At 48.6% G+C, this 16755-nt stretch overlaps 2 protein-coding genes across 2 annotated transcripts in view; both read left to right on the top strand.

The window, feature by feature from the left end:
- Positions 1-16755, top strand: part of LOC149370939 (uncharacterized) — a 73179-nt gene that overhangs the window by 35664 nt on the left and 20760 nt on the right. The window lies entirely within an intron of this gene.
- Positions 4569-12678, top strand: LOC149370940 (uncharacterized). The gene is made up of 4 exons (XM_089567851.1): positions 4569-4623; positions 5257-5474; positions 9334-9666; positions 12240-12678. Exons 1-4 carry the CDS (start codon positions 4569-4571, stop codon positions 12546-12548), a joined length of 915 nt encoding a protein of 304 aa, XP_089423977.1. The 3' UTR covers positions 12549-12678.

The raw sequence follows: 16755 nt of genomic DNA, 5'->3' as shown, positions 1-16755 counted from the left end.
GTTGCAACGACCGCACGGGTCAGATGTTCAAAAGACAGAGAGAGAGTGGAATCTTTTCTCCTTTTAGAAACCTTTTGCGGTTAGATCTAGTGCTTTACTACAGACGGTAGCGCCAATTCCTCCTTCAGTTATGTTCGTAGCGAATGGTGACGCAGTTACGGCCTCAGCAGAGGTTCCTTCGATTAGCATGGGTGGAAGCCGCTGGCGCTTCACTCCCGCTGGTATCGCCAGTTTATTGTCAGTTTAGCAGAATTCTTATTTCACAGAACAAAACAGAGGTGCTGAATAATCATATCAGTTCTGAGCAACCATTGCCAATGATACATTGCAAGCATCATCCGATTATAAAAAAGTCCCTTACTGGAGCAATGCTCTTAACAATATTTAGTTTTGTACGTTGCATTCCTGGCTATAAAAGTAGGCTTTTAATCAGCACAAAAAGTTCAGTATCAGTTTTTAGTCATATTGAATGTTCCACATTTTAGACGGATGAAAAATAAGCGCCACCGGTACATGTTATAAACCAAGGGCGAGTTAAAGTTATTTTCTTGTGCCTACCTTGTCTCTAGATTGGCTGGAGATTGACTAGAGGCTCCACCCGGGAGGCGCATTCTCTTTCTCTCCAATTCATGCTCACTCAAATCTGTAAGCATCGTTGGGATAGTACGAGTGTGGTCACTACCCCACACTACACGGGTCACAAGTAAATGCGTTTTAACAGTGAAGATACAAAAGGGAATGAGGTGCTATATGCTCCGCTCTCATTCTCCCTGAGGAACAAAACGGATCCAATAGAACACTAGCAATAACTGTATTTAGATGAGCAAAAAAACATGATTTCTCGTTGTTAGAGTACATGAAATTTTGGCGGCTGGTGTCACTTCCAAATTAAGGGCGCCGCTCAAGACACAGATGTACGCTGATACAAGTCAAAAATGTGCCGCTGAATGCCGCAGCACCAAGGAATACGGCAGGAGTGCATGACGCTGAAGTGGGCTGCGGAAGGCGGAACGAAGACGGCCGTGGCAACCTGCAGAGATGGAAAGCGAAACTTTAGAAATGTGTACTAGAAGCAGCGGGTCATTGGTAATATTAATGCGAAAGCAATCTATAGCTCATCGGCAACGAAATCTGGCGTTGTTGTCCTTAAAACTGGTCACGAAAAATGCGAGATGATGTCACCGTGGTATGAAAGAAATACAATTTTTTTTCCGAAACCGCAGGGAATCGAACCCCGGACTATCGCATTGCCAGGCGAACACGAAACCATAGGCAAACAAAACCCCGAGGCAAACCTAGTACACGCGTTTGCTTAAGGCTATGTTAATAGGTATGTCTGTCAACAGGAAGAGAAAAAGTAAATAGATAAATAGAACGAAACTGGAAATAAAAACAGAGCTTTCGCATTCGCACTGCTTTTTCAATTAGCTTTTTCTGCTAGATTAACGGAACGGCGTAAAGCTTTTCGCGGGGAAACGAGACATTAGCAAATATACTCAATTTTGTTAAATTTTAAACAGAGTCATGGAAAAGCCAATGAGAAAGTAAACGAGACATTCAAAAGCAGCGCTAAGTAACTACCTTAAGGGTTCTGTGCAGCGGTCACTGTGTTTTAAAAAACAAAAATGTGTATTCAAGAGGGGTATCACGTTAAGGTGTTCGTACTCCACACATTGTATGAGAGTGCAAGCCCCGATCGCATAGTTCGGCACCCCCACATGTGCACACATCACTACAGCACTGACGCACTACTCTCTGGTTGTGTCCCATGATTGCGTATTAACACTTCTTCCCCCTTAAGACGGTATAGTCCCTCAAATAATGTGGCCTGTGTCGCTGTCGCTGAGGTATGGACGAAGTTTGTAAAACAGGAGTAGGCCTTCCAGTCGACTCAGAGCGGAGATGCTTTTGGAAGGTCATGTTGCGCAGCGCCATCCGACTGAATTGCTCGTGAAGGCGCAAGTTCCTCGTAGAGTTCCTCACGCTGTGTTGGCAGCAGGTAATCTAGAATACGAACCTTATAAGACACCGTACCAGCAACGGGATCATGAATGACAGTTTACCAATATCCCTCAGGAGAAAACTATACAACAGCTGTATCTTGCCGGTACTCACCTATGGGGCAGAAACGTGGAGGCTAACATAGAGGGTTCAGCTTAAGGTAAGGACAACGCAGCGAGGTATGGAAAGAAAAATCATTGGGGTAACGTTAAGAGATCGGAAGCGGGCGGAGTGGGGGAGGGAACAAACGCGAGTTAATGACATCCTAGTCGAAATCAAGAGGAAGAAATGGGCTTGGACAGGGCATGTAATGCGAAGGCAAGATAACCGCTGGTCGATAAAGGTAACGGAGTGGATTCCAAGAGAAAGCAAACGTAGCAGGGGGTGGCAGAAAGTTCGGTGGGTAGATGAGATTAAGAAGTTTGCGGGAATACAGTGGCCGCAACTGGTGAAAGACAGGGTTAGTTGGAGAGACATGGGAGAGGCCTTTGCCCTGCAATGGGCGCAGTCAGGCTTATGATGATGATGATTACCAGCGGCGTCACATTCAACACTTGGTAGCCAGTTGGGTTCATCCAGATATTTTACGAAAACGGTTTCTTTATGTTTAAACTCTTGTCCAAAATCTCCAAACACCTTGATTCCCCCGCTCCACAAGCTTTTCTTGTTCGAACTCCGTTTCAGACTGCAAGTACAAGTGAAGTCTGTCAACCGCAGTAAAAAGTCTTTCACCCACGAGCCTTTCTGCAGGGCTCTTTCCCGTGGTCGAATGGGGAAGAATAGGTTGACTCAGAAGAAACCGGGAATGCTTCGTAGATATGTCTCCACTCCTCAACCGTTTGAAGACGTTTTGTCTCCCGTACCACCTTACCATTCACTCAACCTGGCTATTCGAAGAGGGGTGGTAAGATGCCACATTCATATGTCGAATTTGGTCCCTGTGCATGAACGCATGAACTCCTAGAATTCCTGTGACACAAGAGCTGTTCCATTGTACGAACAACGGTGTCTGGTACACCGAGTGTAGCAAAGAGAGCACGCAGTTTCTGACAATTTGCTGATGAAGTCATTGATGCAAGCTAGGCAACATGCAACGACTTTGAAGAGGAATCCGAAATGACAACGACAACGTTTCCCTGGAAGGGTCCAGCAATATCTATGTGAATGCTAGACCAAGTGCTTACTTATTTATTGCACTACCCACAGGTCCTGAAAGCATTAAAGAGGAGAGCAGGTGACATACTAACTGGAACTTAGAGATACAGCAGTAAAAATACTTATAAACCTAAATTCAAATCAAGCTCTCGTCAAAAAAAAAATGTTACAGAAAAACAAAATAAATGAAATTAACTTCAACTAGCAAGAGTAGCCTAAAAAGAAAAGTAAAAAGCAGATTAGATAAGCATACATAAAGACAACTTTTGTATAGTTATCTAATCTGCTTTTTCCTTTTCTTTTTAGGCTACTCTTGCTAGTTTCGGTTAATTTCTTTTATTGTTTAGATAAGCATACATAAAGCATACATAAACACAACTTTTTCGCGGCGGTTGAATTTCTACGGAGGCGAAATTCTAGACGCCCGTGTACTGTGCGATGCCAGTGCACGTTAAAGAACCCCAGGTGGTCGAAATTTCCGGAGCTCTTCACTACGGCGTCTCTCATAGCCTGAGTCGCTTTGGGACGTTAAACCCCATAAACCAAACCAAACCAAACCAAACCATAAAGACAACTTTTGCGAACATGTAAAAAAATGACAAGAGATATGACGCTCAAAAAGTTCCGCTGAAATTTGCATAAAATGGTGTTTAAACTTGCCCGCAATTCGACAAAAGCGCTGGCACTCTGTCGCCGTCTTTAAAGCAGTTCTTGATGTCAGTTTCCTGCCATGTATTGTGAAGTGGGAGCTACCGATTGACTGCCTGTATTCATTTGTACCCTAAACTCACTCAGTGTGGCCAGTATTTTGGTGATAGGAAGATCTCGGCGAACCAGGAGAATTCCACATTAGTGCTTAAAAGGGCCGCTTACGTAATACGTCACTAGTTCGAGCGGCAGCTAAGAGGAGAGTCATGGAGGTCATACAGTTGTACAGGCGTCGTGGTCATACATAAGGAGTTTAGTGCACCAAATAGTCAATTTAAAATGTAGTGTAACTTATTTAGACGCGTGCCCTAACCACGTTTTAATCCCAACAACAACCTGGCGATGAGATAATGCCGTCGTTTCGTGCCAATGGCACGAATCTGAACAACAAGCCTTTAAAGCTTACGCTATAAAAGGCGGTGCAAAGATGCCCGCAGAGCGAAGCGTGACAAGGGAACATTGGCATCATTTTCCCGTGAAATCACCACACCGTCCAACGAGTCCGAAAATAGCTCGAGTTGTCATAAGGTGCACACTGATTGCGCGAGCGTTGAGAAAACATTTCTAGTGCCATTGATTAGAAACAGCTGCGGTTTTGGTTCCGAACACCCTTACAGGCGGTGCTGTCATGGGATGATCACAACCACGAAATACGAACTAACGCCGCTATTCACGTGACCTCACTTAACCAATATAATCAGATCATGCTACACACGACATACTTCTCAATATTGCCCACGTGTTGTGACTGCTTGGAAGGTGAGCGTAAAGCTACGGCGCAAAGTTGCTACATTTGGGATTACCGCCGACTCTACCATAAACGTGTTTTTGAGAAAAACAAAACGCTCAGTAATTGTCTCAGCTTGTTGGACACCCGAACCACGCCATAAGAGAAGGAAGGAAGGTGAGGGTGAAAGAAGAAAGGGAGAAAAAGGTGCCGTAGGAGAGGGCTCCGGAATAATTTCGGCCACCTGGAAGTAGAGGGCGCTGGTTCAGCCCTATAAATAGAGACGCTGGCGTTCTTTTTGAGCAGCGACCGCTCCGGCGGACGCAGTTGTTGCTGCGACGCGCGTCTTTTCTTTCCTTTACTTCTTTTCTCTGATCTTTTAACTTTCCTCTATCTGCACGTGGCAGCAGTGGTGGCTTGGCTCGAGCCAGTAGCAGGCCCGTGCAATTTCCTCTTCATCCTTCTCTCAGTCACAACAACAACAACAATAAAGGGTCTTTGGCTTCCGGTCTTGAGAGCGTTCACTGCTGCGGCTCCGTCCGCTAGCATGGGTCCAGGCTAGGCCTAGTAGCCGGCCCAACTCTGCAACCCTGCCATTTCGGCAAACTCTACATGGTGTTAGAAGTCTTTGGATTCTGATTTTTCTTTTTTTTTGAAATCTTTAGGCTATCTCAAGACCAAGACCATCTACAACGCCATGGACGCCGAGGATTCTGCAGCTGCTCCGTTGTCTTCGACTGAGACGCAACCTCGATTCGCGGGTTTGTCTGGCCTAGCGCCGCCACCAGCGTTCGACTTCGATGACCCGGCCTCCTGGTCATCGTGGGTGGAGCAATTTGAAGATTTTGCTGTCGCCACGGGTGCATCTTCAGCAACGGACGAAGTAAGGATTCGCACACTTCTTTATTGCATGGGTGTTCAAGCGCGCCGCATCCTCTATTCTCTTGGGCTCACCGAGTTGGAAAGCGCACTCACAGATCTCAACCCCTCTTCATCCTCAACTGTTACCTCCTTCCGAGGCAACCGGTCTCAGATTTAATCTCTCTAATTAAAGCCGCCTCCAACGCTGCAAAAAAGGACCCCCTCATTATATTAGGGGATTTCAACTGCGCACATGTAGACTGGGGGTACACACGCACTAACAAGAGAGGAGCGGAATTGCGCAACACCCTTCAGATGCACGGCCTGTCCATATATAATGATCTGAGCACACCTACAAGAATCGGCAATAGTGTCACTGCCGACACAAGCCCGGATCTTACTTTTGGTCGCAACCTTCCCACACCAGTGTGGACAAACTCAAATGAGGCCCTGGGCAGTGATCATTATATCATAAATATACAGCTTGATTTCGCCATAAAAGCTAAAAACTACCGTGTCAGGATTACCAGCTGGGATAATCTTCGGAAGCACAGAGAGGCCAAAACATTAGAATCCCCCTTTAACCTCCACACATGGATGACAGAGCTGAGACAAGATGTCCAGGCATTCACGCAAACATTAGACGCCACCCCCGAGACTCCCGTTGCAGACAGTCGCTTAGCGCACCTACTCCAAGCTCAAAACAGTATCCTCACACGCTGGAAAACCCAGAAGCAAAATCGGAAACTTAAGCTAAAATTAGCGCAACTACAGAAACAAATAGAAGAACACAGTGCCGCACTCAGTAAATCTAACTGGCACCAATTATGTGACGGATTACGAGGTAATCTCTCCTCCACCAGGGCCTGGCATCTTTTGCGACATATGATAGACCCCACTCAAGCTAAAAAGCAAACTCGGCTCGCACTAAAAAGACTTACCCATAAAAATCGTCAAAATCATCAAGCACTGTTACGCCAACTCCAATCAACTTATACCACTATGGGCCAAGCTGTATCATATCCCGACTATGTAGGCCCCGATCAACCGTCCCTCGACGCCCCCATTATGGAGGTTGAAGTCAGAGCAGCCCTTATCAAGCTCCGAAACTCAACCCCTGGGGAGGACCAAATCACAAATGTCATGCTCAGAAATCTAGATGACCGTTCAATTTCCCTTCTCACCGACTACTTCAATGAGTGCTGGGAAATGGGGGCGCTACCTGCTGAATGGAAGCACGGGAAAATAATTTTCATTCCTAAACCAAACAAGCCCATTAACGCCCAAAACCTCCGTCCCATTTCGCTGACTTCGTGCTTGGGCAAACTGTTTGAGCATGTCATCCTCACCCGTCTCACGCAACACATGGAATCCCATGGACTATATCCCCATACTATGGTAGGATTTCGATCCCACCTTTCGGCACAGGACGCCCTACTGCAGATTTCACACGCTATCCTCAATGACATGTTACATCACACCAGAGCAATCCTGGCAGTCGACCTCACCAAAGCATTCGACAAAGTTACACACAGCGCCATCCTGCAGGGCATTCAAGAGCTGCAGTTGGGGCCTAAGACCTACAACTATATCCGGGCCTTCTTAAACGGTCGCACAGCCTCACTGCATATAGACGATATACAGACCCCCCCCTTCACGCTTGGCAACATTGGTACCCCGCAAGGGGCGGTGTTATCTCCCTTCCTCTTCAACCTCACCCTCATCCCCCTGGCCAAGGCTCTCAGCCGCATCCCGCACTTAGGACACACACTTTACGCGGATGACATAACGGTTTGGACCACATACGGCTCGGATGGCGACATAGAATCGACCCTTCAGGAAGCCGCTACAACTATCGCTACTCATGCGGCAAACATTGGGCTTGAATGCTCCCCCACAAAGTCAGCACTCCTCATAATCCGCCCGCGGCGCGTCCCTACCTCCCCCATCACTATCTACCTGCATGACACTCCCATACCGCAAACACCTACCCTCCGCATTCTTGGCCTGCATTTACAGGACACGGGGAAAAACAACCTTACCCTGAAAGCACTAAAACAGTCCACTTACTCCGTCATCCATCTTCTTAGAAGGGTTTCACATTCACGAGCCGGTCTAGACGAAGCAGATAATCTCAAGGTGCTGCATGCCTTTGTGCTCAGCCGCATTCTTTACGCCACTCCTTACCTGAACCTCTCCTGTTCGGATAAAGACAAGATCAATGCTCTTATCCGCATGGCTACCAAAGCAGCGCTAAACCTACCAAAGAGCACTAGCACGGACAGACTCATAAAACTAGGAATGCACAACACTATACAAGAACTTATAGATGCACATCGCTACACACAGTACCTTCGTCTGGCTGGCACGGAAACTGGACGATATATACTGGATTCTCTGGGAATTCGCATACCGGCACACACGACAGACTTCATCTCTCTCCCTCGAGCCATACACTCCGCGCTTATCCTGAAACCCCTTCCTAAGAATGTCCACCCTGAATACCATCAATCCCGCCGAGTCGCGCGAGCCAAAGCTCTCCATAAAGAATATGGCACTTTAGAGGATGTGCGCTGGGTGGACGCCGCGTGTGGTACAAACCGTTCAGTAGCTGTGGCTTATCATCCAGCAGCCCCCCCATTTACTCATTTCATAGACCCACCTTGTACCCCGGAAGAAGCAGAGGAAGCAGCTATAGCAATAGCCATTGCCCAAACCAATGCGGCTTATATACTAAGCGATTCCAAAACAGCCATTCTTAACTTCGCCCGCGGACGCGTCCATCCCCCCGCGTGGCAGATATTGAGAATGTGCACCCTAAATCCCGATAGGCGTATTGAGCTCGTGTGGGTGCCGGCTCACTCTGGCAATCCCGGAAATGAGGCCGCCGATAACATAGCCCGAGGACTTATTTGCCGGGCAAATGGCGACCCCAGCCGGGATTTCTCGAGGGAGCGGGCACACACGTTCTCAGAACTAACTCAACAAGCACGCCTTGCCCGTCGTCTCTATCCCCCTCCCCACCCCCGCCTATCCCACTCCCAACAAATCCTCTGGAGGCGACTCCAGACCCGAACTCTTCCTACCCCTCAGCTTCTATCCCACTTCCGCCATGTTTCCCCAGAGTGCACTCTCTGCGGAGAACCGCACGCCACCCTGGACCACATCCTCTTCGGCTGCCCTGCCGATCCTCCCCCGCAGGGACAGCCCGCCATCGGTACATGGGAGGAATGGGAGGCCCTCCTTGCGTCGCAGGACCCGGACGCGCAACTTCGCTGTGTGAACCGGGGTGCCAGTGCCATGGCCCTACGTGGCCTGGACACATGCGCGTAATGTGAGGGCTGTGCGGTGGCCCTGAGACCTTGTACTGTCCAAACTCACTTGCTTAATAAAGTTTTCCATCCATAAGCGTGTACAACAACCATCCGAGAGCGTGGACGCGTTCTATTCCACCCTGCGTTCGATGGTAAAGAAATGCAACTACGGCTCTTCCAGCGTCGAAGACAGAGTGGTTCGTGACCGCTTCGTTGTTGGCCTGTTCGATACTAAGCTTTCGGAACAGCTTTGCCGAACGCCGGATTTGACTCTCGAGAAGGCGCTTTTACATGCACGCTTGCATGAGGACGCGCAGAGGGAAAGGAAGGGACGAGCGCTCAACGGTACTTTGCCTGTGCATGTGGACGCCGAGAGGCGCTCGTCGAAACGCTTCGGAAAAACCCTGCAACTTCTGCGGACGAGAAGTTCACGCACGTGATACCTGCCCTGCGCGGAACGCTGCATGCAGATTCTGCAAAAAGAAGGGTCATTTTGAGAGCGTCTGCGTCTCCAAGCAACGCTCATCCGCATGACACTCGCACTCCATTTCTGTACATCCTATCAAGAAGGAGAAAACGGAGAACGCCAAGTTCGTTTGTGTCAAGGTCAACGGACTTCCTCTTGAATTTAAAGTGGACTCTGGTGCAGAAGTGACTGTGGTTCCCGCCACCTTTCCAGGCATTCCGTCGCGGCTGGACGCGCCGGAGGGTCGCCTCACCGGGTCAGACAACCGGCAGTTGAGAGTTGCTGGTCAATTTTTAGCTACCCTCGAATGGAAAGGTCGCACTTCGCAGCAGAGAGTCTACGTCCTGCCATCGCAGTCGACGCCACTTCTGGGTTATCCAGCCATCGCAGCTCTTGGAGTTGTTCATTTCTTTGATGCGCTGGCACGTTCGCAAGTAAGTCAGGCTCCTCCTTCTCATTCTCCTGGTCAGTTGCCGACGCAGGATATTTTTGAAGGCTTAGGGACTTTTGGTGCGGAGTACACTATCCGACTAAAACCGAACGCTGTACCTTTTGCTCTGAGCGTCCCACGTAGGATTCCCCTGCCCCTCCATAACGTGGTTAAAGATGAACTTGACTCGCTTGAAAGACTGGGAGTTATTAGGCGTATTGACAAGCCAATGGCATGGTGTGCAGGCTTGGTAGTAGTTCCTAAAGTTTCAGGTGGATACCGCCTCTGTGTGGATCTGACCAAACTTAATAAGGAGGTTCTCAGGGAAAGGCATGTTTTACCTACGGTTGAATGGGTCCTAGGACAACTAGGTGATGCCAAAGTTTTCTCAAAGCTGGACGCCACTGCTGGATTTCATTAAATCCGTCTTTCGGAAGATTGTCAGGAATTCACTACATTAATCACGCCTTTTGGTCGTTACTGCTACTGTCGTTTACCGTTTGGAATAACATCTGCTCCGGAATTCTTTCAAAGGGAAATGGCTAGAATCTTGGAAGGCCAATCTAACGTTGTTAATATGATTGATGACATTCTGGTTTTTGGGAAAGATAAAGAGGAACACGACCAGAAGTTATCTGAAGTTCTGGATCGTCTAAGCAAAGCAGGTGTAAAGCTTAACAAAAACAAATGTTGTTTTGGCCAACGGCAAATAGAATTTCTAGGCGTAGTTGAGTGAAACCGGTATTTCTCCGAGTCCTGACAAGCTTGAAGCTATCTGTTCTTTACCAACTCCGACAGATGTTCATAGTGTTCGCCGGTTTCTGGGTATGGTGAATCATATTGGTAGCTTCCTTCCAAATCTGTCACAGGCTACAGCACCGATTAGAGAACTTCTAAATAAGCATAGCGACTGGTACTGGGGTCCTATGCAAGAGTTAGCTTTCAACAAGGTCAAGTCAATGCTCACATCTTCACTGTGTGTAGCTAAGTATCATCCAAGCTACAACACAACTTTGTCATGTGATGCCAGCTCTTTTGGCATTGGCACAGTTCTTTTGCAAGAACAGCCCACTGGTGAGCTACGTCCTGTAGCATTTGCATCTCGTGCTCTGTCAGAGGCAGAAAAACGCTACAGCCAGACCGAAAAAGAGGCTCTAGCAGTGACATGGGCAATTTACCGGTTTGACCAGTTCATTCGTGGTATCTCATTTATTGTGGAAACGGATCATCAACCTCTAGTAACTCTTCTAGGGAAATCAGATCTTGACATGATGCCACCTAGGATTCAGAGATTCCGTATCAAACTGATGCGATATCAGTTCCGAGTTGTTTATGTTCCTGGCAAGCAGCTTGCTACTGCAGACACGCTGTCTCGCACTCCAGTAGCTCCACCTCCCCAACAAGTGGATATGGTCGAAAAATTCTTACAGCTGCATGTTTCAGCAATCACTGAGACTCGTCTAATCAGTCCTGATGATGTTCGCAGCCATCAACAGCAGGATGGAGAATGTACCCTTTTAACTCAATACTGTACTCAGGGTTGGCCGTATAGGAAAGGCTTCCACAATATATGAAAAAGTATTGGGAGTATAGAGGTGATTTGTCCCTCATAGATAATATTCTCTTTAAGGACCACAGACTTGTCATCCCTGCTTCTCTCCAAAAGGTGACATTAGAACTTCTCCACGAGGGTCACCAGGGTATCAATAGAACACGCCAACGGGCGCAAGAAGCTGTTTGGTGGTTTGGCATGTCTCAACAGATCCGTGACAAGGTACTCATGTGCCGACAATGTGCTTCAACACGAATCCCTCGTCAGGAGCCACTTATGGTTACAAAAACTCCTTTGATGCCATGGGAGGAGGTTGGCATAGATTTGTTCAAGCACAGAGGTCATGATTTCTGTTGGTTGTCGACTATTACTCGAGATATCCAGATGTCATTCACCTGAAGAATACAACTTCTGTTGATGTTATAAATGCCATCAAAAGCATCTTTGCTCGATTCGGCATACCCAAGCTAGTAAGAAGCGACAATGGACCTCAGTTCTCTTCAAAGCTCTTTTCCTCCTTTGCGGGTCAGTATGGTTTCGAACATAAAACGTCAAGCCCTAATTACCCGCAATCGAACGGTGAAGTTGAGCGAATGGTTCGCACCATCAAAGACATCTTCACCAAGTCTTCAGATCCATTTCTGGGATTGTTGGCCTATCATAATACTCCGGGTGTCACTGGTTACAGCCCAGCGCAGCTACTGCTAGGTAGAAGATTGAGAACAAGGTTGCCAATGGCTAAGTGCCAGTTGAGACTCAAATGGCCGTCATCTACGACTTTCCACTCCAGGGATCGGCAGGCTCGCCAGCTTCAGAAGAAGCATTACGACAAAAGGCATGCAGCCAGTCGTCAAAGAGATCTAGAAGCTGGGGATCGTGTTTGGGTCCGAGACGTAAAAACTCCTGCGGTGGTACTTAGTCCAGCAGCCCGACCGCGCTGCTATGTGGTGGAGACGCCGACTAAGGTTCTAGTCCGCAACAGGATTCATTTGATGCCTTTTGTCAACGAGATTTCTGTTCCGCAGTCGACAGAGCTTGTGTGGAATGACAACGGCCACTCGACCTTGCCTACTCAAACACAAGCAGCATCAGGGGAGTCCTCGGGCACAAGCACTGAACCTCAGTGTTCAAGCACGCTGTCGTCTCCGACAAATGCACTTGACAGCAGCCCTGTTTCTACACCACCTCGAGGGTTGCACGGTCCCTCACCTCATCGTGAGATGCTTCAGTCTTCGCCAGAAGACGTCCTGGACGCTCTCCCCTCTTCGTCACCACCTGGGCGCACTACAAGATCCGGCCGACGTGTGAGGACACCTCGCAGACTGAACCTGTGATGCTACAAGACAGTGAGCTGTGTCGTGTGCGTGATGGGGGTCAATGTGTCGGGAAGGGGAGATGTAGAGGGCGCTGGTTCAGCCCTATAAATAGAGACGCTGGCGTCAATAAAGGGTCTTTGGCTTCCGGTCTTGAGAGCGTTCACTGCTGCGGCTCCGTCCGCTAGCATGGGTCCAGGCTATGCCTAGTAGCCGGCCCAACTCTGCAACCCTGCCATTTCGGCAAACTCTACACTGGGGACCTTTAACGTGCACTGACATCGGACAACCCACGGCCTCCTTTCGCGTTTCGACTCAATCGGAACGCGGCCACCGCGGCTGGGTTCGAACCCGAAAACTCCGGCTGAGTAGCCGAGTGCCCAAACTACTAGGCCACCCTTCCATAATTCTGACGTCTCAGACGACGCCAAATTGTCACCCGAGTTTTTGTTTTATTTTTTTTTTACCGAAGGCGGGATCGCCCTCTGATCTTTAGACCTAAGCTGACACGGCGGCTTACCCGTTGAAGTCGTCGCACGGGTGCATGCTGGGGTTGACGTAGAGCCCGAGGTCTTCGTCCAGGGAAAAGCAGCTGCGATCATACAGGTCCAAGAAGTCCAGCATCAGGACGGTGGGCGGGGAAAGCAGTGGAGACACCACGTCCGGGGACAGGCCGAGAGTGAGGGAGACAGAGTCCACCCAGCGGCATCGGCTGCAGATGTTCGGGTGGGTACAGCACTCACCGTCCTCGGCCACGGTGGCCCGCCGTTTTCGCTGCTGCAGTAATCTGCTGCCTGCCTGCGAGCTCAGCGGCCAGCTTCTCATCAGGATGGGCCCCATGTTAGCCCCGCTTCCGCAGAAACTTGCCCTGATCAGGCGAGCCTGAGCGTGAAGGGACCGAGCGATTTTGGATGCGTGCGCGCAAAGAACAGCCTGCAGCCCTTCGACCTTCTTCTTCGCCTGCCCGTGCTCTCTCGCACCACGTGGGCACGTGGCTAGAATGAACGTTATTGGCGTTCTACATGTAAATACGGCCGCGATTACTTTGCCTGAAAGTACATGAGCCAAAATTTCCTCACCGAGGTTTTTAACAGTGTGGGCACTATCTGACCCATGCCAGTATAGAACTAAGATAACCCCTCGACACAAGAAGCTGTAAACATCAAAGTTAGTAAAATTCTTCCCTAAACGGGTGCACGTGCTTGTCGTACCTGGAAACCTAAGCCAACTGGCTTGGACGTCCGACTATCCGGCTATAAAAATATGTTTCACTAGATCGTTCGCATTCATCTTTTTTTTTTTGTTTTTGACAAATCACAACCTCGTTATTAAATGCCCACATACGTCTCCAGATTCGAAGCGAATCCCAAAATGCGCATGTATAATTTGACGGAAAAAATCAAGCAGCGCCATCAATGCGATATTCTATTGTTCAGAATGTTTACTTCTCCCTACTTTAATAGGCTCCTTGATAACGGCGCAGGGTGCCGCAGAAGTTGTCAGCTCAATATAGTCAGAGAAAAGTACCACGAATTCGGTGATTGCGAAAATTCGCTGTGTGTAAATGATTCTTCGCCAGCTCACTTATTGGGATGCCGCCGGTGGATCATCATCATCGACGTCAGCCTGGCTACGGCCACTGCAGGACCTCTGCCAGCAGCAGCCCCTTTAACTCCCGCAGACTTCATAATCTCATCCGGCCACTTAGCTCTGCGTCCCTTGCTACGCATGCCTTCTACTGGATTCCATTTCATTGCCCTTAAGCGCCATCGGTTGTCTTTCCTTCGCATTGCATGCACTGCCCGAGCCCTCATGATTACGACTAGGAGCCAGTGGCGGTCCCAGAGATTGGTTTTAAGGAGGGCGGACGGACTTCCGTATATTAAAAAAAAGACAAAATTAGAGACAGCAATGTTTTATTTACATTTTATTTGTACAACAATTCTTGTGCGTTTTTTGTTGAAAAATAAATGGCGAACGATATAGATGTTATACCATAACTCTTGCCTTGAATGTTAACGGTTACGTGAGCAATATTTTTTTCGATGCGCTGCTGCTTGTACTATTCCTCAAATAGTTCAGCCGCCGCGGTGGCTCAGTGGTTATGGTGCTCGGCTGCTGACTCAAAATGAGCAAGTTCGATCCTGGCTGCGGCGGTTAAATTTCGCCGGAGGCGAAATTCTAGAGACCCGTGTACTGTCCAATGTCACTGCACGTTAAAGAACCTCAGGTGGTCCAAAATTTCCGGGGCCCTACACTACGGCGTCTCTCATGATCTGAGTCACTTTGGGACGTTAAACCCCATAAACCAAAAAAACCAACCAACCTTCACGCTGATTTCTACCTTTCCCCTCATTTTTCTTCCCCACGCTCTGCACAGAGGAGGGCTCCGTGCTCCTTTGTTGGGCATAGGCGCTTTAGTAGTGCCGTTTATACTGTGCTTTGACTGTGTGACTGTGACTGTGTTGTGACTTTTGTTTTGTTTTGATTATGCTTTAACTTCCCTGATTTTCGTTGTGGCCGGCACTCGGTGCTTTGCTTTGACTGTTACTGTGACCATGACTATACTGTGACTTTTGCTTTCGCATTTCTTCATTTATTTCGCGGACTGCACGCTGTGCTTTGGCTGTCTGCCTGTGACTAACTTTTACTGCGATGTGCCTTTTGTTTCCTCTTGTGAGATTTTGTTTTTTTTTTGCTGCTTTGTTTTTCTTTTTAAATTATTTTTTCTTCTTTGGAGCATTTACTTCTTTTTCACTTATCTTGAATTGGCGTTAAGCCTGGCAAAGCGTTGCTGGACCGGGAACCCCCTCTCTTTCTTTTATGTTTTTTTTTTTTTACCTTTTCTGAGAGGAGCAATTAAATTGTAAATGTTCGTCGGATAAGATATTCGGCCACTGTGTGTACAACAAGGTCAAAGCACCTGTCGGGGCATTTCACGAGCGCGGTTGGCGGCCTTCATTGCTCAGTTCGGGGAAGGGGCTTTGTTCCGCCCTTGGTCCCCTCCGACAAGGCGGCTGGTCGGCGCGCCTTGTGAAGCCAACATAAGACAATAGCGAGGAAAAGTACAGAGGGGAGCGACAGCGAGAAAGGACAGGGGAGAGCTTTGTACACTATTTATAAAATGCAAAAAGGAATCAAGTTCCCACCACTCGCGCAATTTTACAGGCTCTGTCCGAAAATAAGAGCGCGCGAGTAGCCAGTATGCACAACAATTTACAACAAGGACAAATTGTACGTTGCGCCCTCTCGAACTAACCACGCGCGCGGCACACTGCACGAGAGGCCGGTAGGCGCGGGGGGGGGGAGGCGCCGGGACGCTTACCGTCCGAGGTAGAACCCACGGCGCGTTCACGTCCGGGAAGTCAAGCCCGCCTTCTCGCCCGTGGTGGGATAAAGGGCTCCTTACCACCCCGACGAGGTTGCTGGCCACCCCATCCGCAGGTGAATGGCACCGCCGCCGCCGCCGTCGTCGGCGCGCCGGCGCTAAGGCAAGACAACGATGGGGGCACAGCAGGACTCCGATACTTCGACAATCTCGTATAACCTGTAGAACGTAGAATTCTGTGAATAAGGCAGGCGCTAACACGGCGAACGCACAAAGTAGGGGACTACTTGACTTATCACAGACGCAAAAGCTTGACAGTTCTACGTCAAAAATGACATCTCGCTTTTTGAGAGCCCAAAAATGGACGTTCGGGAAAATGTGCAAAAACCGCCACTGCTAGGTGCTCATTAACTCGCGTTTGTTCCCCCACCCACTCTGCTGTCCTCGTGTCTCTTAACGTTGAAGAAATGATTTTCTTTCCCATAGCTCGCTGCGCTGTCTTCAATTTAAGTTTACCATTTTCGTTAGTCCCCACGTTTCTGCCCGATATGCCAGTACCGGTAAGATATAGCGGTTATATAATTTTTCTTGCTGGATATTGGCAAACCGCCATTCATAATCTCAGTATATCTGCCAAATGTGCTCGACTCCAGTCTTTTTCTCCTAGCTATTTCTCTATCATGATCCAAATCACAGTAACAATGGGTCCAAAGTCCCTTACCACTTCGAGCACCCGGCTGCCAATCGTAAACTCCTGTTCCTTTCTGAGTCTCTTCAACATTACTTTGCTGTTCTGGATATTAATTTGTAGCCGTACTCTTCAACTGTGCCTTTCTGAACCGCTGATCATGATCTGCAATTAATTCCTTGAGTGACTTCGTGAGGCAATGTCATCAGCCA

The sequence above is a fragment of the Amblyomma mixtum genome, chromosome 1, assembly GCF_055824585.1.
Source record: "Amblyomma mixtum isolate Tamu chromosome 1, ASM5582458v1, whole genome shotgun sequence".
Taxonomy (NCBI): Eukaryota; Metazoa; Arthropoda; class Arachnida; order Ixodida; family Ixodidae; genus Amblyomma; species Amblyomma mixtum.
This window is presented reverse-complemented; position numbering and strand designations above follow the sequence as displayed.

What these genes read in the sequence shown, in the direction of transcription:
- LOC149370940 (XM_089567851.1), top strand. Translation starts at nt 4,569, where the DNA reads ATGCTACACACGACATACTTCTCAATATTGCCCACGTGTTGTGACTGC. An exon ending in GTGTTGTGACTGCTTGGAAG is followed by an intron (nt 4,624 to 5,256) that starts GTGAGCGTAAAG and finishes TGAAATCTTTAG; the next exon opens with GCTATCTCAAGACCAAGACC. An exon ending in CATCTTCAGCAACGGACGAA is followed by an intron (nt 5,475 to 9,333) that starts GTAAGGATTCGC and finishes CATCCTATCAAG; the next exon opens with AAGGAGAAAACGGAGAACGC.